This window comes from Aphelocoma coerulescens, chromosome 4A, assembly GCF_041296385.1.
Source record: "Aphelocoma coerulescens isolate FSJ_1873_10779 chromosome 4A, UR_Acoe_1.0, whole genome shotgun sequence".
Classification (NCBI taxonomy): domain Eukaryota; kingdom Metazoa; phylum Chordata; class Aves; order Passeriformes; family Corvidae; genus Aphelocoma; species Aphelocoma coerulescens.
In genome coordinates, this window is record NC_091018.1 from 14,649,539 (window position 1) to 14,675,311 (window position 25,773).

The 25,773-nt window shown below is 37.1% G+C and overlaps 1 protein-coding gene across 4 annotated transcripts in view; it reads right to left on the minus strand.

Annotated features, from left to right (window-relative positions):
• Window positions 1-25,773, minus strand: part of MTMR1 (myotubularin related protein 1) — a 39,880-nt gene that overhangs the window by 8,492 nt on the left and 5,615 nt on the right. For 2 of the 4 annotated variants that reach the window (XM_069015434.1, XM_069015433.1), the window contains 13 exons: window positions 23,601-23,651; window positions 22,164-22,239; window positions 21,238-21,332; window positions 20,920-21,027; window positions 20,421-20,522; window positions 19,636-19,719; window positions 18,909-19,058; window positions 17,991-18,179; window positions 17,316-17,501; window positions 14,083-14,289; window positions 13,040-13,132; window positions 8,006-8,119; window positions 6,432-6,608 (listed from right to left, as the gene is read on the minus strand). In XM_069015434.1, coding sequence (XP_068871535.1) covers window positions 6,432-6,608; window positions 8,006-8,119; window positions 13,040-13,132; window positions 14,083-14,289; window positions 17,316-17,501; window positions 17,991-18,179; window positions 18,909-19,058; window positions 19,636-19,719; window positions 20,421-20,522; window positions 20,920-21,027; window positions 21,238-21,332; window positions 22,164-22,209 — 1,551 coding nt within the window. In that variant the 5' untranslated portion in view covers window positions 22,210-22,239; window positions 23,601-23,651. The remainder of the gene's footprint in view (window positions 1-6,431; window positions 6,609-8,005; window positions 8,120-13,039; window positions 13,133-14,082; window positions 14,290-17,315; window positions 17,502-17,990; window positions 18,180-18,908; window positions 19,059-19,635; window positions 19,720-20,420; window positions 20,523-20,919; window positions 21,028-21,237; window positions 21,333-22,163; window positions 22,240-23,600; window positions 23,652-25,773) is intronic. The other 2 variants (XM_069015435.1, XM_069015436.1) reach the window with 1 other exon arrangement.

Below are 25,773 nucleotides of genomic sequence, written 5' to 3' on the forward strand. Positions count from 1 at the left end.
TACCATTGATATGAAACCATTTTTTAAACTGAATTATCCACATACATCAAAAGCAGAACCTGGTGTAGTGTAATGCTGAGCACACACGACTTCACAGTTATGATGAATTATTCCTGCTGGGGAAGGATTTGAGGAAAAATACTGGTTTTTTTTAAACTATGCCCACAGAGAAACTATAATTATGCTATACTATATACATACTACATCCCATATAAAAACCATCTAGGCATAAGGCAGTTTCATTTCCTCAAAAATTCAAGCCTTCCTCTTCACAGAATTATTACAGTTCACTTTTAGTATTGATTTTCATGTTTTCATTCCCAAGGAATCCTTCAGGATCCTGAAGTGGTTTTGGATAGCAAAATTTGTCAACACAAGGATAGATACAAGAGAAATTATAATAGCTACTCACTTACAGTACCGCCAAGTCTTAATTGGATGGATATCTACTGTGTGTTACTGTACCAGCTCAAGGACAGTCATTCACATGAAAATTGTTCAACAGTGAATGCATTTTGTCTTGTTCAGTGAGCACACTTTATCTATTTTAGCAACAGGGAAGAAAGGCTGCAGAAGAAAATGGTTATTTTAAATTCATTGCTTGACGTAAGACTGTCAGTTTTCCAAAAACCTACTCTGTGCATTGGAAAGACAACAGTATCTTTCACTTGAGCTTTTCGTTTCTCTCTGTGAAAAACTGGAACTCTGACAGCCTAGTTAACAGGATACTTGTAGCAAAAGGCAATCTCAAATGACAAAGACAGCAGTTTTCAATAATAGTCAATACTTCCACACTTCTTGTAGAGGTGTGCTCCTGAGAAACTAAGCAAAAACCCCTGGCCTTCCAGAAAAGCAAGGACTAGCAAACAGAAATTATGAATCCTACCAGGTGGGAACTGGAACTGATAGATTTCCAGACTCAGGAAACTGCACATGCTACAAGCTGATTGCTAAAACCTACAGCCATTGCTTGTTAAAACCTACAGCCCATTTAGATTTAGACATCTGAGACATGACAGAAATTGAGTTAGATGTGTTAGAAATGTGTTAGAAACTCTCAAAAATGAAGATTATTTGCAGGGTACTAGCTTCTCCCATTCTGTGCCTGTTCTGATGCTCATTACAGGATAACAATTTATTTTTCTTAGGTAACTACGGTTTCTTTTAGCATCCAGGATAAGCAGTTAGTCTCTATTTTATTCCATACTGATTGAATACTGAGACTCTTATCTGTAGATGAAAGTTATCTGTGATAAATCAGACTCTGGAAATCTTGACACTCAACTAGAGAGAAAGCTACCAGGTTGTCTTGGGGTGACTTTAGGATGTGTATCCCATATCACTGCCCTATGCCCAGAAGTTAATTTTTGTGCCTTTTTATGCCTTTAAACTGAGCCTGAGAGGGGGAAGGAAAAACTGAGCAAAACTTTCTCAAAGCAGTTTGCAGCTTGTTCAAGGTCATACACAGATAGCAGGTTTTCTTCCAGCTGTGGCAGGGGAGGGAGGAGGCACCCGGCTTGCGGCTTCCCAGTCAGCTTTCGGCCAGTTGTTCAGCTTCTTTTTCTCTGGAGAGAGACTGAGTGTTGAACTTTGCTTTTCCTTTCCTGGAATTTCAGATTTTCTCCCTTTTCTACTGGAGTACTTCAATATCAGAGCACATCGGGAGGACTTTCCACCGGGCACAGAGGGCCTGGCCCTGGGCCAAGCCCCAGCTCCAAGGAGACCAAAGAGAGGACTCTTAACACTTTCCCAGGTTTTTTCTCCACAGCGAGAGATTTTATTATTTAGCATTATTTTCCTTTTCTCGTGTGTTTGTTAAATAAATAGTTTTTATCTCTTTCACTTTCCTTTGAGGAACATTTATTTTTTCCCGAACCTGGTGGGGAAGGGGGTGGTCTGTGACCTGCCTCCTCTCAGAGGATATATTTCTAAATTTGGCCAAACCAGTACACAGGTACTGGCTGAAACCTGCCTCATCTCACAAGAAACCCTTTATTAACTGCAGGGATGGAATCTCCTTCGCTAAGGTAACACTCAGCTGTCCAACCCACAAGGCAGTTCCTTCTCCTGACATCTCCTGCCTCACTCTTTCATTCAAACAGAGGGACTCAGAATCAGCAATGCCAAGCAGTTCCAGAGCCATATGATAGCCCTGTCCTGCCACAAAATGGTGGTAAATCAAATGTGTGGACTTTCAAAAACATCATAACCAATGTCAACTTGCTCAGAGAGGAAAACACTAGGCAGTGAGATTGAAGGTAGGGATAAATACATGAACACTCCACGTGCCAGGCAGCAAGTTATATGCAGGAAGTTACACATTATCCTGTTACATGCAGGATAAACCCTTTCAGTAATTATGTTTTCCAGTTTATTGTCAGCAATTTTCCCAGTGACACTCAGGATCTTATTTGTTGTTTTCACTATACGATATTTTGTGTTTATGGACACTGAAGCTCAGCTAACATCTGATTGCTCAATTGTTCAACACATCAAATCCTTCTGCAATAGCAGCAAATACAAGCAGCAACTGTAAGCTGCTTTTATTTACATACTTTACAGTTATTTCTGTATATACTGAACAAACAGCTTTACTTATTCCTACCCTTCCCTTTCACATCTTTAAGTGAGCTGCTAACCTGCCAACAGAAATTCCCTGGCTCTTCCACAGAAGTTTTGGGATTGCCTTTAGCACATGATCCCACTCCAGTAGCTGAATTGAATTTCTAGGTTATAGATTATGCTAGTCTTTTACTCTGGATGACAGTCCACACACATGAAGGAAAGAATGAATTTGAAAAATTACAGGGATTTCTATGGTATTAACACTAACACTGTGGCCAAATTTACAGAACAGAGCTTGAAGAAAAATTACCAGGCATAGAAAAATAAAAAAAAACCCCACATACAATGAAAATTAAACTAAGCCCTGGTCCTCCAAGGGTTAAAACATCATTTCCAAGAAAGCATAAAAAGAACTAAACATATCCTAATAGACTGTGCAAAATTTGGTGACTAAAATGCATTATTTTCCTTGCCTTGCCTCTCACAGCTTGGATTGAAAGGACCAGAACTTTTACTCATGGTCTGCATATATGAATGATAGGGTATGTTGGTTCAAAAATACTGTCCCTGCAGAGATCATATTCAAGAACATGATTGTTGTGTTCTCCCCACCTTCCAGAGTTGCCCAAAGAGATACTAATGACATCTGGCAGCCAGAACTCAAACCAGTATCAAGAAGAGGACAAAATGACTATCTAGAAAAGGGAAAAATATCTATCAGCTGAAAAAATTCAAAAGCATCATATTATCTAATGTACTCCAGACTAGTAGGGTCATCTGTAAGGCCAGGAGCACATACCCACAGAGCCCACACCTCTGCAGGAGAGAATGGAAGAGCTTCTCTTCCACATGCCACATACAAACACACATTTTTCCAACTCAAAGAAAGGGCAAATCTGAAAAAGGTTTTCTCAGTCAATGAACTCAAATAAGATAGAACTTAAATCTATGTAATTTTCTTGGGACAAGAAGTCAATAATGATGTAACACCTCCAAACTCAAACCAAAGAACGTTTTATTTCACTTGAGAATTAGAATGACCTTGTTGAAGCACAATTTAGCAACAAGAGATGCCCACATTTAACCTAGAATTTTGCAGAGTGGTCACTTGTCAGACTCCTGAGCTTTGAACCCTACGGAAAGAGGCTGCGTGTCCTTAAGTGCACAGGACCTATTGCAATACAAAACAAATAGGGCTCTTGAGGCAAATAAACACTATCAAAACCACCACCTCAGGCTTCCACAAAGCTTAGGCAGAACTGAAGATATATCATTCTAAGCAATCTTTACAGAACATAAGGATAGTACTGAACTCTGTATGTCCTAGAGCAATGAAGAACATGCTCAGACCGTACCACACCAAGAGAAGTTTGAGACAGGTATTTTAAGACAGCATACAATAATACAAAAACAAATGGTTATATCAAGTTAACATTCAGTAATTTTCAAATTAAAAAAAATTTATAGGTCATATATGCTCATGTCCAATAGAAAAGGCAATGAAGTGCAGAGATCAACTTCTCTCAGTCCATTTAAAAATCAAGCTCACTAATCAAGCTGAAATGCGAAAAACCTAAAACACTACCTCCAACCAAAATCTGCCCTTCTGCTCTTGAGATTTCTCTCCCATAACACAAAATTGGTTGGAAACAGGTACCAAAGAGCCCTTCTGATTATATTAAAAGTACTATTATTCATCCTCCCTTAAATTCACCTATTGGGCTTTTTCTCCTTTTTGGTGAGCTCCTCGAAAACAATAAACATGTTCTAGATTTCTGAAGATGTTTTTGCAGCTGATAAAGCAGCACAAGGTTGCCTTGAACTAATCATCAGAGAACTTATTCACGTTAAATATTTAATTTTCTCTTATATTTAGTTGAAAATTGAGAGCACACATTAAAAGATATTAAACAAAACCACCTTTTATCATTAGGCAGGGATGTCCATTATTTTAATAAATCCACTGATTAAGAATTTTTTTCACTGAAGATAAGTGAAGCCCTGCTGGGTATCACAAGGGTCACTGTCTTTTTTTCTGTCACTGAATGGGTCTGAATGTTACTGAATTGGTTAACAGGGTGTGACAACAGATAATGCAAACACAGAGGAAAGCAAACCTAGTATATTGTGACTGCAGAAACTATTTATTTATTTGCTTGTACAAGTTTGTGCTTTCATAAGTAGACTGGCGAATGCACTTCTGAAACAAAAATAGTAATTTCTGCTGCTAATTTATCCAAGTAGATGTGAAACACTCCCAAAAGTTGGTCATAAATATCACATAAATTCAGGCCAGAGACAAGAGGAAAGGGATGATGTATCTCCACAAGACAAAACTTACGTGGTAGAACTAAAAGTTGAAACACTTTTTAAAGTCCTTTGAGAAAAGCAGGTGGCAGTAAAGTTAAGGCAGTTACCAGGACCATCACATTCTGATCCCTTCAGCTGCTGATGGAGGGACCTGCTCTCAGACAGTGAATGAGCCTCACGTGCCAGAGTGACTGAGGAGCATCTCCCAGAGAAGCAGGCAGAGCACTCTGCGACAGAGAGGCAGTGAGCAGAGCTTTCACTGATGACAGCTCTGGTATTTCCTCATTATGTCATCTCTTCCCCACCCTCCCCTCGTTTAGACCAGGACTGGCTTTCATGTGGTTCACAAAGCCTGCTTGCTCTCAGGGCCTGGAGATCTCAATCAAATACAAGTCATAAACTGACACTACTGCAGGCAGTGCAAAACCCACCCAAATGATATTCACCAAACAGGCTAAAGGAAAGATTTTATTTTGCTAAAAAGCAGCTGACAATTTCCCTTGAAAAGTATTTAACTTAAAATACACCATCTTTCAAAGTACAAGAGAAACAAAGCAGCTCAGAGGAAACACCTCAGTGAGGGAAACAAGCAATCCAGACTTTCCCAGGACCTTAGAAAATATTTTTTCAGATACCTGGACTTCTACCAGTGTAGTGTCCTTGAAACTTACCTTGGAACACCATCTTTTACTACAGCCTCTGACTTGTGGATGTCTAATAAATCTGAAACCTGCATCTCATTCTAACTGCTAGAAGATGAAAGCAGCTTTTGAGCAATCACTTAATACAGGTAATTTATCATAATATGCTTAGGGGTACCTTGGAATGTTACCTTAATAAAGAGATGGTGTAGCACACTCAGATATATTATGGTTGTGACACAGTCTGAATGTTCCTTCTTCAGACTTCTAAGCATGAGAGCATATGGAACATTTGTCTGATGAGATTTAGAGATTTATCTCAATAGCAGACATTACTTATAAGAACAAATACTGGATGAATCAAGGAGCATGTATGGGGAGTGTTTAATCTTTAGTATGCCAGCTTAAAACTATAAAAGTCAATTGATAACAAGCATCCACGCAATGCTTCGTTTGGAGAGCCTGCAAAATGAGTTGGTATAGTCCAGTTCTTTCAGAAACTGCTGCTATATTTTATGTCAGTGTTGGTAAAGGGCAAAACATGATCAAAAACAAAGGTACACAAAACTACGAGAAGGTTAAGGCAATAAAAGTATTAAACAGTGTTACAAAGTATTACAAAGGTGTTATAAAAGTAATCTTCTGACAAAAAAAGACCGTGAATCTTTACAAACCAATACAGTGATACTGTAACTCCCTAGTCTGCAGGTGACTTTAAGGAAAACATCCTTTTTCCAAGTTTGAACACATCCTGCATCATCTTCAAGACAAACACCTTTTCCCCTGACAGCTGAAATATTTGCAACAGATGAGCACTTTTGAATTAAAGGCTGCATTTGACACTACGAAAAATAGTAATTTCTCTTAATCTCTGTGACCTTCACCAAAGCACTGAAGACATGTGAAAGCTCTTACCTGAGGCCGCATCCTCGGGTTCCACCTGACGTAGTAGCTCACCCAGAGCTCCAAATGGTTCAGACTGGCAACAGGATACAGCACGTGGTTTTCATAGTTTACATAGAAGGGATTTGTGAACTCCTCTAACTGGCTGTTTATGTAGGACCACAGAGATATAGTCTTTGTGCTCACCTCCTGATTGAAAAAAAAAGTTAAAATAATTGATGACACGGACTGCAAAATCTTAAATTATGATGCTAATATCTACATATCACTAATTCTGTCTGTGAAATTTACCTTATCTGCTAGAAAATTACATGCAGTCTGAGAACACTTCTGATAGCTGATCATTAAACAGCCTTAAAAATTTAGCAAAACATCTGAACACTTGTTTTGGTCCAAGGCTAATGGAAAAAGGAGATTTAGGCATATTATTTTCAGAGACACTAAGGTCTAGTTGAGCAAAAGCAACCTGTACTGCTCATAATTTACAGCAATATATACAGCTACTTAAATATGTGGTTACACACTGACCAACTAAACTAAAAAAATTAGCTTTAACAAGAATATCAGTGAAAAGATATAGAATTTGGATGATCCAAAACAGCATCTGTGAAAAATAATTATTCAATTTTCCCACTCATACTATTTTCTCCTAACAAATAATTTATATTATGCTTTAAATTGACTATTTGTACCTTTACTTGCACTTCTGAAAGTTGCATTATTCTAAATTTAATCAGCACAATAATGGTTAGATCAAAGACTGGAAATCTGAAGTTACATCAGATTCATTTTGCAATTTTAAACTCCTTCTGTAAAGCATGTGTTTCTACTACCATTGTGTCTTAAATTGCATTTTTTTTATTGAGAATTGTATCTGACTATTTATTTATGAAGGAAAGCTGTCTGGAAACCCTGCATTTGCTGAGAATATGTTATTCAGCTCCATCTTGTGGTATTTACATGCAACTTTTCCCCTACAGAAGTAGTAGAGACAAACCAAAAAAAAAAGCAAAACTAAATATCACAAGGAATTGTAACTTGCTCTAAAAATATGAGGTAGTAAAAACAACAAAGCCAAAAGTAAGCAAAAGTGTACTTGGAATATTAACAAACTTTAATTTTTTTTTTTTCACAAACACATATTTCATTGAGTTCTAACTTCATTCATTTAGTTAATTTAAATTTCTGTAGTCCTCAACCACAAGTTCCATCCAGTTATATCCCATAGTTACCTGCCAAGTCATCCATAGGCGCTCCTCTGGAAATAGTGACAGAAATGCTAACATACTTTGATAATTAGTATTATTTAAAATATTGTATTTTGGCTAAAAACACCTACAAGAGGACTTACTAAAATCCTCAACCCCTTAAACAGATGACAACTAAAGACACCTAAGTACCACCTCACATAACAGCAGGGCACTCAGTATATATTTCTCATACCATGAAATGTAATGTCTGCATTGTTTTTTAAGACTATGTGACAAAAATATCCAAAAACACAGCTCAAGTGTTCTTAGGTCATTTTCTAAGCATTTTCATATAAAATCAGAAAACCAAGAATGTGCTTTATACAAGTTATTTACCTCTTTTAATCTCTCTTTTTCACAGTTGCATAAGAAAGTCCCAAAGAGACAACTGTAAAGGTGATCCAGAATGGTGATCAGAAATAGCTCGTTGAATTCAAAGGCTGCAGGAAACTGATATTAAAAAAAAAAGGTAAAATTACTTTGAACTTTGTTTTAAGCAGAGTAGAAAGGAAGAAAGTCAGACATAGGAAATAACCAAATAATTCAGGTAAGATTTTTTTTCCTATTTAGAGATTATTTTCAAGAAAACTCAGCAATTTCAGTAACTCCCACTTCAATAATACATTTCACCTACGTACTTCTTTACCAATACTTCTCAGAGCTATACTTTACATTCATTATCCAAGTATACCAGAATACAAACATTAGCTGATGTGAAACTGGTGATACAAAGCAATCCACTTTAAGAAGCTCTAACAGTATTTTGCTCTACCCTGAACCCTCTTAAACATACACTTTATATCTTATTATGGGACAAGAAAACATTTGGGGAAAAAAAAAGAAAAAAAATAAGATAATGGCATTTAAGAGTTTTAGTTCCTATTTCAACATGCAAGGAATTGAATAATAAAGACTACTGCACATACATTGTGCTTAACATATATTAAAATTTTTTCTTTCACTTTCTACTCAACGAAGTTACTTTTCTCTATTACACCCCCTGAGTTTACCATCAGCTATATACAATAAGCCTTTAATCCCTCTTCTTCTGTATGGGAAAGTCAATCCTGTACATCTGAAATGAAAGAACTGTTATTCCCCTGAGGACCATTAGGTATTTTGTTCACAAGCAGAGGTTACCTGATATATTCTAAGAAAATCAGTCAGAAATCTGAAAATGTTTTTCCTAATCTGTAGTGCTCTAAAAATCCATAAAGGAAGAAATTACTGCAAACTCCAAGGGCTGCTGCCCATTCAGATGGAAAAAGTCCTTCTTCAGTCAAATACCACAGTAGAACTACACATGGCAACTACTTGATGTGTCAAAATAACTTTGTGTTCAGTACGACAAGGGTAGCAAATACAGACATGGAATGACACACATTTAGAAGAATAAAAAATTGAGAAGACTTAAGGAAGCATTTCTCTCATTAACAATAAAGAGCATGTTATAAGAGAATAATATTCAGGACAAATGAAACAAACTTTGTGCACTCCCTCTGAAAGCATACATATTCACAGAGGTCTAAACTGCAAAGTTTTAGATTTATAAGGCAGAATTTCCTGTCATGTGGAGAAATCTTAAGCGAGTATTTCACATATGTAGAAGGCGGAGGACTGGTTTCTGCTTTGTGCCACTAAAGAACACTGAATACTTTGGTGTATTCAAGAGCTACTTAAAATAAAGATGACTCCTGTAGTTAGGAGGAGTAACACAGCAATTGGGACTGTGGGTGAACTAGCTGATCCAGAAATTCCTCTTCAGTGTCAGCTGTGATTTATGAAGGGCAAATGTTTATTCATGTTGAAAGTAAAGAGCTGAATAACACACAATGGGTGTGCTTGTATTAAATCCAGAAAGATCTAAGTTTTAAACAATGTTCTATAAAAAGAATATTGAGCTAAGTCAAACATTGTAAAAACATTCTCTTTCCAAGACTTCTCAAGCTAATATATACCAACTTTTGACTGAAAATTTTGAGTAAGGAGATTATCAGCATCATGAAACAGAAAATGAATGGGAACCTTCTTATTACTCTGCTACAGACTGTGCACTGTTCACCAGTGCAGTGTGCTCACACTGGGGCTTCTCTCACAAATCAAGGGTTGTTTTCAACCTTCTCACCATTTCTTTTCATAAGGCATAGAGGAAATTAAGATTATCAAAATCTCTTTTTCGGTCATGTTCATAAGTTAGTACTTTTGAACTTCCTTCTCTCTAGGAAATCGTGCCAAAACTTAATTACAAAACAGTGATGTTAAAAACACAGCTATTACTTTAAGGAAGTATGAACAGATCTTGACAAGCAGGTATGCTGAACCAAGTCAGGAGAAAATTCAGTGGGTCTCTGACCTCAGCCTGCTGTCCAGCTCAAAGCAGCAACCAGATACAGAGAGCAAAAATAATTTGCAAAGCATCAAAATGATATTTGGAAAAAACTTTGAAGACAAAGCATCTCCTAAAGGGACTCTCTTTAACTGAAAGCATTTAATGAGCCTTGTCACATCAGGGTTGTGTGTTGTGACAGGTCCATACTAATCAGAAGGATGCTGACATGGCCACTATTCTAATCTAGTGAAGCATATTCAAAATTCCATACATCAGTGGTTGCACTCCAACTAGTTTATTAATAAGTGATAGCACTTTATTGAAACCCTGTCTTTGGATACAACAGTTGTACTGTTGGAGCTGATGTATCAAGACTGTAAAGCTTCTATTACTGCTGCTGAAAAATCACTGACCTAAAAATGCCTTCCTCTGTAGTTCCCAGCCTATTAGCGTCTGCTTGAAGATTCAGGTGGAAAAATTCCCCAAATGAAAATTTACTTCTTGTCAAATCCACTAATTGTGAGAAAACACACGGGTCATTAAAATCTCCCACTTGTTGCTGCTGGAGCTGTTGGGGGTTTTTTAAAGCAGCATTTAAAAAAAGAAATTATCTTGTTTAAGTCTGATGATGACAAATGGCATGTGATTCAGAGACATTCAAAATACACTCGCTTTTTAATCAATGAACTCATTCTGTACTACAGTAACATTTAACATTGAAACACTTGGCAGAACAACTGTGCAATGGACAATAATGGTTTACTGAACCCTAGACAGAGGAACAGCGCACTGCTGAATGCAGTGAAAAATGCACCTCCAGCAACAGCTGACACCAAGTAACAAACAGGATGAAACTTTCTGCTGACTTTAAACAGACCTTCCTCCTGTGAGGGTTCTGTGCATGAAAGGTAGGAAGTTAAACTGCAGTGCTACATGCAAATTTTACAGTTCTGTTTCATTTTAACCAGGCATCAGTATTTCATCAGCTCACATGTGGTCTTTCCAATTTGACATCTGCTACTCAGTATCACCAGAATTTACTAACAGAGGAGGGAAATCAGTTCACCATATGTTTTTTTTATTAAAATCTGATGTCAATGTACTTCTCTCAAGTTCTCTGTTATTATATTTGTGTGTCATGAAGACCATAAACCCAAGGGAAAATATTAGGCTGTCAAGGACTAAATTTCATTGTCTGAAGCTATCAGGAAATTTGTATCTTAGTGGGAAGTTAGAGATTCTCTCACTGTTTTAAGGTGACTACTTTAAGAATGTAACTCTTAAGACCTGAAAAGAGCCTATCTGCTTGCTTTTATCCCATGCCCAAATAAGAGCCCTTACACCCTCCTGAGGTCATTAACACTTATTTGAGCTTTGGAAAGTTTCACATATGTTTAGCATGAACTGTAAGGCACAGAACTATCAGTGTTTTATGAGCAAGTGATCTGCGCAAGTGATCTGTCAAGATAATCACAGTCTCCACATCTATTCTCTAAGTGTTCAAGTCAACTGAAAAATAAAAATAAGTGGGCAAGAACTGTTCAAGAACAACTTTTTCTATTTTTTTTCCTGTGCAACATTAATGATTTTTCAATGTCACTGCTGTTCACGAATTTCAGAACAATTTCTGGATCCAGGTTTTGAACAGATGTGGTATTGGCAAAATGTTTCACAGATTCCCCCTCTGCCCTCATCCCTTTCTGCTTTTTAAACTAGAGGGAACTAAACTGTTTATAGCAAGAAATAGGAGGCAGCAAGGGAGATCACAAAAATAGAAGAGGCTGCTCTCAGTTAAGGATCTCCCCAGAGGACTTTTGTTCCTACCAGGTGTTTAGAACTGCTTCTCTTTGCTATTGTTATTAGCTTTCCTCTGAAAGAGGGACAGATTTTTTCATTTATTTTCTCCAGACATACTAAATAGCACGTTAATGTTGAAATATAGATACACAGAAAGAGAAAGTCTACAAGACCCCCTGGACAAGGGCCCAGTATAACAGCAGGGAACTTTCATAAAGCACCAAAGATGACTGTTTTGAATACAAGTTTTGGCAACTATGATGTAAGTTTTTAAGAACCACGTTCAGAACAAGGTAAGAGATCTGGGAGTGCTAGGATCATATGGAACCAGACTGTTACCCTCCTCCCTTCAAAACAAATCACATACTATACAGCCTTCAGTTTAACAGCTTTTACCATAAAAGCACAGATCCATGTTAGGCTTCAAGGAGAAAAAAAAAGGAAAGAAGAAAAAAGAAAAGAGAGAGGGGAAGGAAGAAAATAAAAAAGGAGTCACGCACCAAGAACTGCTAAATCATTTGGAAATAAAGCCTTCATGTGGACAACCTATTTCAATTACCCTATTAAAGAATTGCAATATAAAAGCTCAGAAAAACCTTGAGGTTTTGCTCATGGAGGCACAAATAAGGAAAATGAAGACTAACTCCATTCAATAACTTAACATTTCAGAACAAAAATGAGGAGATGAATATTTTGGTATCTGATGGATCACTATTTCAATGATCTCCCCTGATCTAGAGGTAAGAGCAGTGATGGAAGTAAGAAAACTTATCAGAGAATAGGCTTGTTTGGTATAAATGATGTCCTGTATACATAAAGATAAAAATGTTAACATCTGAGACATATATAAAAGAACTTTCTACTAACCTCAGTTCACAATCAGCTCAGATTTTTGCTGTTTCTTAAGGACAATATAAATCCACATGAACATCTACTCCACCAGTGAACATGCAACACAAATCATTTATCTCATCAATAACTCTTATTTATGTAAACAGCAAACCCTTTGTAAGCCTATTTTAAACAGAAAAAACCTGCAGGTATTTTGGTTTCAAGACAAAATCTCTAGCTCCTTTTACCTCACTTTGAGTAGAAATTTCCCTCTGTGTGCATAGTGCAGCCACAGAGCAACCAACTTCAGGTAAACAAGCTACTGCTCTGTAAGGGAATGTGTTCTCCTACACAAATTATGTTTCCAAGATAAAGACTAATACCTCATAGAAATACACTCTTCAGCATCTTACCTGCTTTGTCATTTGCCAAACGCAGTCAATGAACTGAAGGAAAATGGGAGATCTGTCAGCATCCGCATGATCATCATCTCCATGTCCCACTCGCTGGAAGTCAGAGCACACTGCATTTCAGTCTGGGGTGTCTGCAGTGCCATCCCAACACTGCATTTCAGTCTGGTGTGTCTGCAGTGCCATCCCAACACTGCATTTCAGTCTGGTGTGTCTGCAGTGCCATCCCAACACTGCATTTCAGTCTGGGGTGTCTGCAGTGCCATCCCAACACTGCATTTCAGTCTGGGGTGTCTGCAGTGCCATCCCAACACTGCAAAGCTCAGGAACTCTTAAATATGTTCCAGTAGTGAACAAGACAAGCAAGTCTTCCATAATGTTAACTTGCACTTTTCAACTACTAGAAATGCATCCCAATATTCACTTATGGACATGCCTTCACTTTTGAGCAGAGCTGGAAAGCTCTACCAGTTGTTTCCCCATCTTCTACTGCACAGCCACTGATTTCTACCAGTGAGTGAAACTGGTAGGAATTTATTTAAGACTGAACTGAAAAAATGGTTATTCCATCTCCACCTGTCATAACTACATGCCATTTCTACTAAACCATCTTAAGAGTCAGAGCCCACAGAATGTCATAACAATTTATTCTAATTCCCCATTAGCCCATGTGTTAAATAAACACTTCAACCTTAAATCAGAGTAATAATTCCAGCCATTTTACACTTTAGTACCTTAATTGTTTTTCTTGGTTCTCCATTCATAAGCTCCATAACATAAGTTACAATCCCTCATTCTCATAAAAAAGGCACATGACTTTTTCTCTCCACTGCATTCAAACCACTTCATTTTTATTTACTTTATATTATATGTCAAATAGAGGTTTCCTGTTAAAAATGAACAGGTCACAATTCTCTGACACACTCAGACCATTAAAAGCACACCAGAGACAATAACTAAAACGCAGCAGAGTATTGTGAGAAAATGTCCTACTCAAAGTAAAAGCCCTGAAGGGGACAAACTGCACAGTAAATTTTCCAGCTTACCATTGCAAATCGATGTCCAAAACTTATCCATTCTTTCTCTACAAGAACTTCAAAGCCCTTGATGGTTCTGTAATAGCTGTCCAGCATAAGCATGGCCAGTGCAGTGAGCTGTGCAGTTCGATCCCAGCCATCACTGCAGTGCACCACTACAGAGGTTTTACCAGATTCAATTTTATCTGCAATTCGTACTGCTCCAGCAAGAAGCATCTTAAAAATGAAGAAACAAGAGTATTAAATACTATCCAAAACTCTACCAAAAAAAAAAGTTATAATTTTATACTCTTAAAGTCATTACATTCTAAAATTTCAGATTAATTACATAATCATCCTGATGAGAATGCTTTAAATGAGAGGTTTCCAAATGGTGGTATGTATATTCCTAGAGGTACAAAAACTGCGTGCACTCTGTTGTCCAGGACGGAGCTCTTACCAGCTCTCCATTATCAGCAGCACATAACAAATGAACCTGGGAATCCCTTCTCTAAATTAATTGATATTCTGATGTATTATGATGAAAAGACACAAATACTGTAATCTATTCCAAAGGCTGAAAGTTTGAGGTTTTTAAAGCTCATTTCACATTAATCAATCACTCTTTCTTGCTCCATTTTCAGTTCAACTGAAACTACTGAGTTCAGAGAAAGGGACAAATCATCCAGCTAATCTATATCAAAACACAACCCAAACAAACCCAGAAACCCCTGGCTGGGAGCCTGTTCTGATTTGTTGGTGCATGAAGTATACATTGCATTCAGCTTCTGAGCTGACCATCAATAGCCTGGATTTGGGAGCAATGCAGGAGAGGACAGGACAGAGATGGCACAGGACTGAGATCACCTGTGTGAATTTGTTACTCTTCTCCCCACTCAAAACCACACCTATTTTGTTCCCTGATGCCATCCTCTAGCTTTTTAGAAACTTAAATAAACTCTCTCCTGTGAAGACTTGTCTCTAACATGACCTCTCATGGCACTGAAAAATATGTGGGGGAAAAAAACCAACCACTAGAAATGGGACCACAGAAGAATTCCTGTTCTGCATTCCAACATCAGAAAATGTAATCTTGCAAAATATTTGCACTTTCCCTTCCCAGGCATGCAAAAACATCTTCTGGGAAGTAGGAAAGCTGGCATCTGCTGGAGAAGCTGTGCACAAGACCAGTCTTCAAACCTATTCCAAGAACCATGTTTTAGAGACAATTTCCATTGATTCTATCTTTCATTGAGCATATCTTTTATGGTAGAACTGAAGGATGCCAGGGTGGAAATATCAAGAAATAATACAAAAGTGCCTATGAGAGAGCAGAGTTCGTGGTCTGAACTAGTTAATTGCCAATTATTTCAGTTAGAAATCTCTACTGCACTAAATATTAAAACAGTTTGGTCTTCAATAAAAGCAGAAAACAAATCTATTTAACATACAGGTACGCAATAGCTTGCTTTAAAGAGAACACAGATGCCTCTGAAGGAAAACGGCTGGGAATAACAGAACAGGTACAGGAAATGAGCAGAGAATGGGAGACAGAAAACACATTTACTATTAGTTCAGCAAGTATCTGTGGAGTATGTGAAGCACTTTATTCCACTTTGGACAACAGCCTTTAGAAAACAGCTTCCTCTACAAATTTATTATTCTTTACAGATGTTTCAAAACTTAGTAACCATCACAGTATTTCAGTTAGGGCTCCTCATGAATAACTGGCTCTGGATTGGCTTAGAAAACAAGAACTGGAAAACAGTTAATAGTGCAAGTTCTACCCTCAGACAGAAGATATCCTGGGTGTGCAGTAAGCACCAAGTGACCCACGTTGCTACTCCTACCTTCACACACAGAGAGTTACTGGTGCCTTCACAGACCCTCCTGGACCATCTCTGAAGCGCTGTGGGTGCCAGGGGTTGGAAGGTGAGTTTCCAGTAATGCATTGCATTAAACTGGGACACAGCCACACTGGTCTGAGCCCAGAAATCAGCAGATGTGTTAAGAGTAAAGCTGTAGATTGTTAATGCTATTACAAGCCAAGTCAAAAGGCAAGGAATTCTTGGAAAAAATCTCAGAAAGTTACTATCAACACAGTAACACAATAATGGCAGCTTCTAAGAAATCAGCCTGCAGTTTCTGCTGTCAGTACCATTAATGTGAAGCAGCATGTAAGGGACATTAATGAATAATGTCACACATGTGTCAACTCCTTAAAATAATTTAAATTAAATTTCCAATTGCTGTGCTATTGTCACCTGTCTGACAGTGGTATCAAAGTTCACTCCTGACACTGCCTAATCCAGTAACCTCACCAGTCAGCACCAATGAAAGGTGACCATGGGCACACAATAGACTACTGTATTTAAGGCCAGGGTGATAAGAAAAGTTTCCAGATACCTCAGATTCCCAAAACTGTTTCAAATAGCTCAAATTCAAGAAAAGAAGAAAATTAAACTGTTCCCAAAATATCATTAAATATGACTCTTAATTTCATGTTTGCTCCCTCTACTGGCTCTGCTGCAGTTGTCAGCTGGCACTGCTGAACAGACAGTCAAACTAATCAACGACCCCAAACGTGTTTTGCATGACATTTGAGCCAGCTGCTAATAAAACAAATTACACTCCATCCACATTAATCATAAACAGCTGATTGAATGTGGTAATGAAATAATCTACTCTAAAATAATTTCAAAGGTTAGTGAAACTGACTGTAAAACTGAGTGTGGTAGTGACTTATTTTAATATTACGTTAAATAGGGCAGATGATAACCTGATAGGATCACTGACTACAAACAGCCCATGAAAATGTAGGTGCCCATCACAAGAACAGTAACATTGCACTGAAGGAGGGAAGGATGAGAAGGACTGCAGAATTCACAGTCAAGCCCTTTTGGCAGTGGCTCAAATATAATCTGAAGTTCCCAGGGCATTCTTCCAAACAAGAGGGATAACCCTGGACTGCTCACAAACATTCCTTCCCAAGAAAATAAAACAGTGTCCAGCAGTACATACGATACTGTGCTATTGGGAATTAACTATCTGCCAGTACATAAAACTGGAAATACAAAGTTATCATGGAATGCTTAAAATACTGTGTTCTAAGTGACTATTTAAAAATAAAACCTTTTCACAAGATTATCCTGATTAAAGCAACATGCTTGAGTTTCAACATTATTTTAGCAATATTTTATGAAGTGCAAGTTAAAAATATGGTTTAAAAAAGTAAGTGATTTTTCACATCAAAATCATTTTACCCTTATATATTCCAGCCAATGTGTGGAGTCCACGTTTGACAGCCACCGAGTCTCATCAATAGTAGGATAAACTATTTCTTTAAGTTTCCGCAGGGATTCTCTCATTACGTGTATATTATGAATCTCCAGAAAGACCAGCTCTGCATTTGGGTAGGCACTTTCACTTTCATATCCTCCACCTTTAGCCTGTCATTCAAAAGGTAAAAAACAGACAATGAGAAGAACATGTATAGGACTTCAGTATAGGGCAGAGAGAGTTATTTTGCTCAAGTTTCAGCATTTTCTGAGAGAACGGATTATTTTAGCCCTAATAAAAACATATTTTTGGATTTTGTTTTTCTAAAAAAACTAGAGGGGTTTTTTTAGGTGAAAGAAATTCTAATTGAACAGGCTACATTTGATAATCCATCCATATACCTTCCCCTTATTACTGATGAAAGCTTTGGTCTTCTGTGAGCTTTACTGCATGATTTCTCAGCTATATCTTCATGCTGCCTTTGATTCCTGCCAGCCTTTTCAAAATGCTACAAGCAACTTACCTTCCTTCCCCTGCCCTCTTTAGGGACCCTTTCTTAGCTCTTTTCAACATCAGGTTCTCCACATCCTGGTATCTGGCTCAAGCTTCAGCCTTGTAATAAGGCTAATGAACTAATGCTAGTTATGATACCAACCTACCTTGTTTGTATCTGCAACACTATTCTGCCTGGCATCAAAGATGATAAGTTTATGTGACTGAGCATTGGCATCCATTATTGTCTGCAAATATTTTTCATCTTCTTTGCAACGCTTATCATTTGGGCCAACTGATGGCTGGCTGCATCGTGTTATTGTCGCTTGGCTCTCAGGATGAATCCAGGATAACACCTGGAATAAGAGAAAACTATTTAATTTACTATACTACTATAAAAGCAGCAAGCCAAGGAACAACTAGACAATCACATGCCTATTTGGCATTATTTCCTGGCAAATCAACAAATGCAAGTTTAAGGACAGGCCGATGCAAAAGCATATTGACAGCACACTAGCACTAACTGCTCATCCCAAATCTGAGGTTGGAGTACAGAGTGATTCTAAAATCTCAGCTTTTATTTCTAACAGCAACTTAGCCTGTATCTTTCAAACTGGAAAAAAAAAAGGGCAGCGGAAGAAGAAAAACTGCTTCCATGTGGAAGGCTATGGACTTGTACCCTACCTTGCTAAGCATGATAACCAACACCATCTACCATATTTAGAGGGGTTCTAATGCTACCTTGTCTAATCTCAAGCAAAGCACTATGGCTATGACACACTCTACTCCAAATCAAGCTAATACATGCCAGAGCATCAGATACCACTGTGGCCTAGAAGTGCTAACTCTAAACAAAAAACTTACTACATGGCACAATAATTGTGCAATTAAACTCACACTTGAGCTGCTCTCTTCAGTTCTAAACCCATTGAGCCTAATTCTTCTTTCTCTGCCCCCCACTCCCATCTCAGGAAGGAAGCCATCCCACTGTTATTTAAAAAATAAAGCCTAAAACAACACTAATAATTTCTTGTAAGCCACAAATTTCTGAAGCACTTATATCCTCTTGTACAAGGTTCACTTACAGGAACTCTCCCTTTTGCTCTAAATGCTGCCACTTTTGAGAGGTCATCATCCTTTACACTGGTTGGCACAACAAGAACAGCAGGGTACGTATCACAAAGCTCATAGGTGCTGTTAATTTTTGATATTTTCCAGCTCTCATTGGGCAAGCCCTGTATGAAAGTAAAAACAGTTTAGCATTTTTCAGGTTAGACTTTTACATATCTGAGTTTCGGGCAATGAAAAATTTTATGTCCTGCATCCTTTTAAAAAAAAGGCATGCCCACGTTTTCTTTTAAAGAAGTTAAAAACTTAGGTATCCATGCTGAATCATAAACCAATGGAAGTCTTTCCTACTAAACTGATATGGAAAATAACCATATGGAAACTGTAGATTTAAAACTACAAACGACAGTCAGTCTTCTGTTTAATGCTGCTTATTTAAATTCAATTTTTTATAAAGCCTGTGTTTTGTAGAAACAGCACTTGAAAAATGTGGATTTCAGAACCATGTTAAGTTAGACCAAATCGCTCAAGTACTCAGCACCTGCACCTCCATCAACTTTAGCAGGTACTCAACGCTCTCAAACTCAGGCCACTTGCATTTTATTATCCAAACATGAGATGTAGGCAGTCAGTCCATGTAGCAAGAGCTGAAAATGATGAGTTTTCTGTTACATTTTTTCCTTGTTTAAATGGCTCTGGGAGAGATGGAGAAAAAAACCCACACCAAGTACTTCTATAACTTACCTGCCTCTTATATTCTGCCATTGGATCATACACTTTCCAGCCATTAACTGCAAACTTTTCTTTATAGCTGAATGCAAAAAGAGGCTAAAGACAACAAAACAAAATCATAAATTACTGCCTGACAGGTTGTATGCACAACAAGCTCCAAACAGTGAACACTCCAGTATTTCAAATCTAACACTTATAAAACTCTTGGAACAGCAGACATAACACCTTCAGTCAAGACTGGAAAACACTGAGCTAGAAAGAGGATTAAAAATAGTTTTCTCCATTAAGTATGAGTTTAAAATTAACAAAACCAAGACAGAAAACAGAAAGTTCTAGTTACTTGCCTCTGATCACACAACACATCAATGGCAATGCCAAGATGACAAAATTGGTTTCCTACTCCCGACCAGTTCCTTACCCACACAGGCAAATGAAAACAGAATTCTGCAGCTAACTAATAACAAGATTAATTGTACCTATTTGTTGTATTAGACAGAACTTCTATATTAAATTACTTACTGCAGAAAATAAGAGTCAATACATACATATTTTTAATCAGAAACATTAGGCAAATCTAGATCTCAAGGGTTATTTATAAATTAACTTCAATAGCAGGACACAGCAGTGTTTGATGAATTAATACAAAAAGCACACAGGGTCAGAATGGCCTGCCTGCTCTGCAACAGATTTTATGAATCAACACTTCAAAGTTTGTTATAAAGCCCTTGTATTTCCTCCCCTACACTTTCCCAAAAGAGGAGAGACAGTGATAGCCTCCTCTCCATCTTAAGACTTACCAGTCCATTAGAAACAGGAAATGCACGTGTTACAAGGTTTTCAAAGATCTCCAATCTGTTCTGCTCTTCCTGTTTATAGGCCAGCCGCAAATTTCTCATATCCTGTCAAAAATAAGTTACAGTTTTACTCTGTGATAAATTAAAAAAAAGAAAAAGCAATTGTAAGACATCTGAATGAAGGCATATATGGAACACGAAGTCACTGACATCATCTACCCCCAAGAGAACAGAGTTCTGTAAGCATTCATATGAGATAACTAGGAGTGTCATTAGAGATGCTTGATATAAAAATAGCCACTTTTCCTTTGAATTCACTCTTGAGACAAAATGCAGAAGTGTTTAAGACTGCAAGTACCATAGAGGAATTGAAATAAATGAAGCATGATTCAAATACAGGGAACTGATCAGACAGAAAAACAGAACATGGGCTGGCAGATTCCTCTTATAGAAAAATGAAATGGAAATATTTTAATAATAAAAAATCTCTACCATGCCTTACCTTGCAAACTATTTCTATACCACATGAATTGTCTCCATGGCTCTGTACTCCAATTTTTTCAACCCTACTTATAACTCCAAGGGGAACATCAACAACAAAAGGTGGATCCTGAAATTTGTATATAAAACAAATGAATTTTATTACATTAGAAGAAATATAAATTAGTATTATTCATATGTGTTTCATTAGAACCAACAATAATTCCTGTTTAGTAGACTGCTGTGAAACATCACACTTCACTGAATTTGTCACTTTTTGAAATCTACTCCAGCAACATTCCTACCTGAAACAATAGGCAGATAGATAGTGAAGTCTTACCCTCTCAACACTTTTGATAAACATTCTGAAGTCCGTCACTGTGAGCGTACCACTGACTGCTCCCATAAATGGACAGATATACATAACATCCTTAGCTGGAAAACAGATCAATTAAAGCTTTGTTTTACTATTATAGACATTTACTCCATAACAATCTATTTTCATTTGAAACTCACAAGATTTTGGCAGCTCCATAAGATTTTGATGCTTGACCTCTTTAGGAAAGCTTATTCTTGCAGGGTTGTCTTTATCTCAGCAATGAAAGCAATCAAATTCCTTAGCCCCAGTGCTGCTCAGCAGCTCCTCAGCACCTGGGGCAGGGCTGCAGCAAGGGCAGGCAGGTCCCCAACACCCTGCAGGTACCCCCAGTTGCAGGCAGCTTTGCTCCCTGCCCTGAGGTGCAGAGCACCTACACTCATCCCAAAGACAGAGCATCCACATGCACCCAACCTCCAAGTAATTCAGTTCTATGCCCATATCTTCACTTTCACTTTTATTTGTGGGTATTCTTTCCTAGTGAAGTACTGCACTACTAACGCAGAGCTCACTGTCACAAGCCAAAGCGAAATAAATCCCTCTAAGAACTGGAAACTAAGTTTACTGCAACTTCATGTTTTTTGCTATTACAATTTTGAAGCTATGACGTATTCTTGGCACCCCCAAGCAGAAGTACAATACATACACCTCTATGGAACAAAAAATCCTTAGGAAAAAAGAAATTATCTATATGGAGCAAGTCATCCTCTGGATCTGGTTTCTCCTGCCAACACTTGGATTTACAAGACAAAGAAAAGAAATCCACATCTAATCAGTTAATCTAAAGTGGCATTAAATTAAATAACAAAAGTCAAAAGGAAATAATATTATGTTTTTAAATAAACTAGCAATTTAATAGTATTCAATGCAGCACTCAGTAGTACACTTACCGATAACTTTGATTGATTCTCCAGGAAAAAGTGGAGCCTCTTCCATCTGTGCTAGTTTGTTTCCATCCCGCAGTGCCTGGCAGAAATCCAAAATCGTGAGTAAATCTCACTCTCCATCTGTACCACATCGATATATTTTGATGCAAAGTGCTTTTACTACCAGATTACTGAAACACAAGAAGTGTGTCCTTTTTTAAATCACACAACTGTACTAACAGTACCACAGTAAAAGAAAGGAACAAAAAACAACCAAACACAAATTTTTGTATTAAAATATAACACAGACATACACATTAGTAACATATTAGTAACAAAGCATTTATGCAACAATTAGTTTCACATGCTAGCTACATATAGCATACAAAAACATGAACAATAAGATCAGCCCAAATTAGTAATTAACAATTTGTTAGTGTTTTGCTGAATGCAGGTATTATTTGGGGTATTTTATATATTTGAGAACATTTTCAAGCTCTTATTTTTTTTTTTTAATTCTAATGCTGCTTATTTAATATTTGATTATTTTCATCTGAGAAAATTATATGGCAGAAACTTTATTTAACATTCTAACTTTGTGGTTTTGATAGCAAGAAGCACCCCACAATGCTCTATTTCAATCAATACCTTACTGAGAGTGCCACAGGTTATGTAATAGGTTCACTATAGGAATTTTGGATCCAGAAGGTCGGATTAAGAATGAAGTAACAATAAAATACAGAAGGACTATTAGCACTTTTAAAATACTGGTTAGTTTCATAACTTTTCATTGAGGTAAATGGCTTCATTGCTGAATGACACGTGACGGATACTTTGGGTCCTTTGCTGGCAGCTAAGATTTACAATGTACTGAAGATTGTAATACAGCATAAAACAGTTTGTGGGTCTGTTAAGGACCACGAGAGAAAGTGATCTCAGGTCAAAATGATGAGATATTAGGGTTTCAATTTTTTACATCCTAAGTAAATATAATGGGCTAACTTGTTCCAGCAAACAAGGAACCTTCCCCTTGTATTGCAGCTCTGACCCACATATACGTAATTGGGAGGATCTGTCTGCTTCCAAACAGACTACCCCAAGCCCTCATTAATAAATAATTTCTAAAAATATTTCAGCTGATCTCTGGCTTCAGATTTCCTTGAAAACTATTGAAATTTCACATGCAGCACCCAATCACAAAAAACAACGTGTAGAGAAATAGCCAGTGCTTACAAACTGAGGATGGATGTGCTCTGTTACACGGGGCTTATGTTCAGCATTACATTTTAGACTACATGACCTTACAAGAAAAGTCTGCCTAGCACATAACCAGTTACACACTAAATGCTTTCTAGGGCTTCTCTTGAATAAGAAATGTAAGATTTGTATGCACTTTATGAGTACTAATATATTGTACCTTGCTACACAGTTAATGAATGAAAGATGAGTAAAACTTGCCACCTGATCAGGTTCTGCTTCAGAATGATAGCCATTGTGTCCATCCTGAATCTCCTGCTTTGCATGAGGCAGCAGTAGAGCAAGAGAGAAGTAACAGCAAAAAAAATGCAAACAACAGGTGAAAGGACAGAATCTTCTCAGTTTTTGTTCCCCTTTTTAAAAATTTCCTTAAAAAGACAGCATATACTTTGACTCCAGCTTAGCTTTCCAAAATCTTCTACTCCTGGCACACACTACTTTCCACAGAAAGGAATCCAAGCTATTAGCACCATCCTTTGAATGTTACTTGGCACAAGACAAAATGAAAAATTTACTCCCTTTTTCACAAAAGAATCAGTGCTCTGTAGATAAGAACATAAAAGTATGTACTGTCTTTTTAAGACAAATAACCTTACAGTGAAGAAAATTAATTTCAAAAATGCTACATGCTTATCACTAGAAGAAATTGAGTACAGCTTGCAAAGGCAGCATTATGGGAAAACTCATGCAATCTTTCACAGAAAAAAACAGGTCGACACCAAATAGAAGTATCTAGAGACTTTAAAAATGCTTTACTGTGTAAAACATGTTGTAACTGAACTCTCAACTTTATAGCTTAACGTATCTTTCCAGCAACTTCTATGTTGTGGCTTGAAACTCAGCCAGTAACTTCACAGAACCTAAAATCACTACTCACAGCAAAACAGGCAAACAATTCACATTTTCATGTTAATTGATTTTTGCATCAATTGGCAGCAAATCCTGAACATTAATTAAACTTCTTTAATAAACATAAGGTCCTTATGCACACCAGAGAGAAGCACAAATATCATCAGGTCAGCTGAAGGAATTGTTTTAGTATGTTCAGCCAAAAATGTTCTTCTGTCTTCTTTCTTTAACAACTGGAGAGAAGTTGTGCTCATGACAGTCTATTACTCCCAGTTCAAATGCAAAGAACTTCTCACTTGGTCAGACTGTAAAATCAGCCTCAGTCTAAATTTACAAATGTTTGTTAAATGTCAATTTCTCTTTTTACAGGATTTCTACAGAACCCTCAAGAAACAACTTAGAAGAAGGACTTCAGATATCTTCAGATAATTTGAACTTTACATGAGTTAAAAAAATTGTAAGTACTTAAAAAAACCTTTCAAGTTATAAAGGACTACTAACATTTAGGTATGGCTAGAATTCTGTTATACAGAAATTACTTAAATTTCAGATCATAATTATGTTGTTTTTGAAATCAAAGAAAAATAGACATTGTGATCTCTAGAAGAAAACCAGCAGGACAATGAGCAAACACACCAAAGAATTTTAAATATATGAAAGACAAAGAAGCAGAGCAGACCATTCAAATATCAAAGCCTTTACACAGAACTGGGAAAAACTGAACAAAACCAGTTTTTGTTACTCAAGTCAGACCAATTATTTGAAGCGTTAGCTATTTAAAAGAAAAAAAAAAGATCAACTTGTGGATTTGTATGATCGGTCTAAAAACATAATTTTAAAATATGTAAACAATGGATGAGAAAAAGAAATCATTCAGACTTCATCTCTTGGCTTCAGACTGAACAAGAGGTCTTTGTTTGAATAAAAGTGTTGGACACATTTCATGAACAATGTCAAAACACTATCCAGATCACTTCTCACTCCATAAATGTTACTAAGAGAGAGGGGCAAGAAAACAAGGCCCTTCTTAATCTTCAATGAACAATGGGCAAGCTCTAGTATCAAAATTATCATTAAAAAGATGTAGGTCATTGCACTAGTGCCTAACTTCAAACCTAACCTTCAATCCTGTTACAGCTTGGTAACAACTAATGTAAAACAAGTACAAAGGCAAGCATGAATTTGGAACTTATTTAAATAGGACAGACACAGACTTAATGCTTTCACCACTGGTATTCTTTAGCATAGACATGTTAGAGCTGCTAACACAGTACTCTGCACTCTGAAGCATGTAAACCTGAATTGCAAGCATCCATTTTGTCAAAATTAATGTAATAAAACTGAAGTTAGTATTGCACATTCATAACATAATTTTAAAATATTGCTCTCTTACACATTGACTTTTATTGCTCACAAAAACATTGTAATGTATATAAAGCATTTCTATGGCAAAGAAGCTGTTGCACTGCATAGCAAAATGGTCTGGCTGGTTCATAAAACCCATTAATGAGGTAAAGAAGAACGCTTG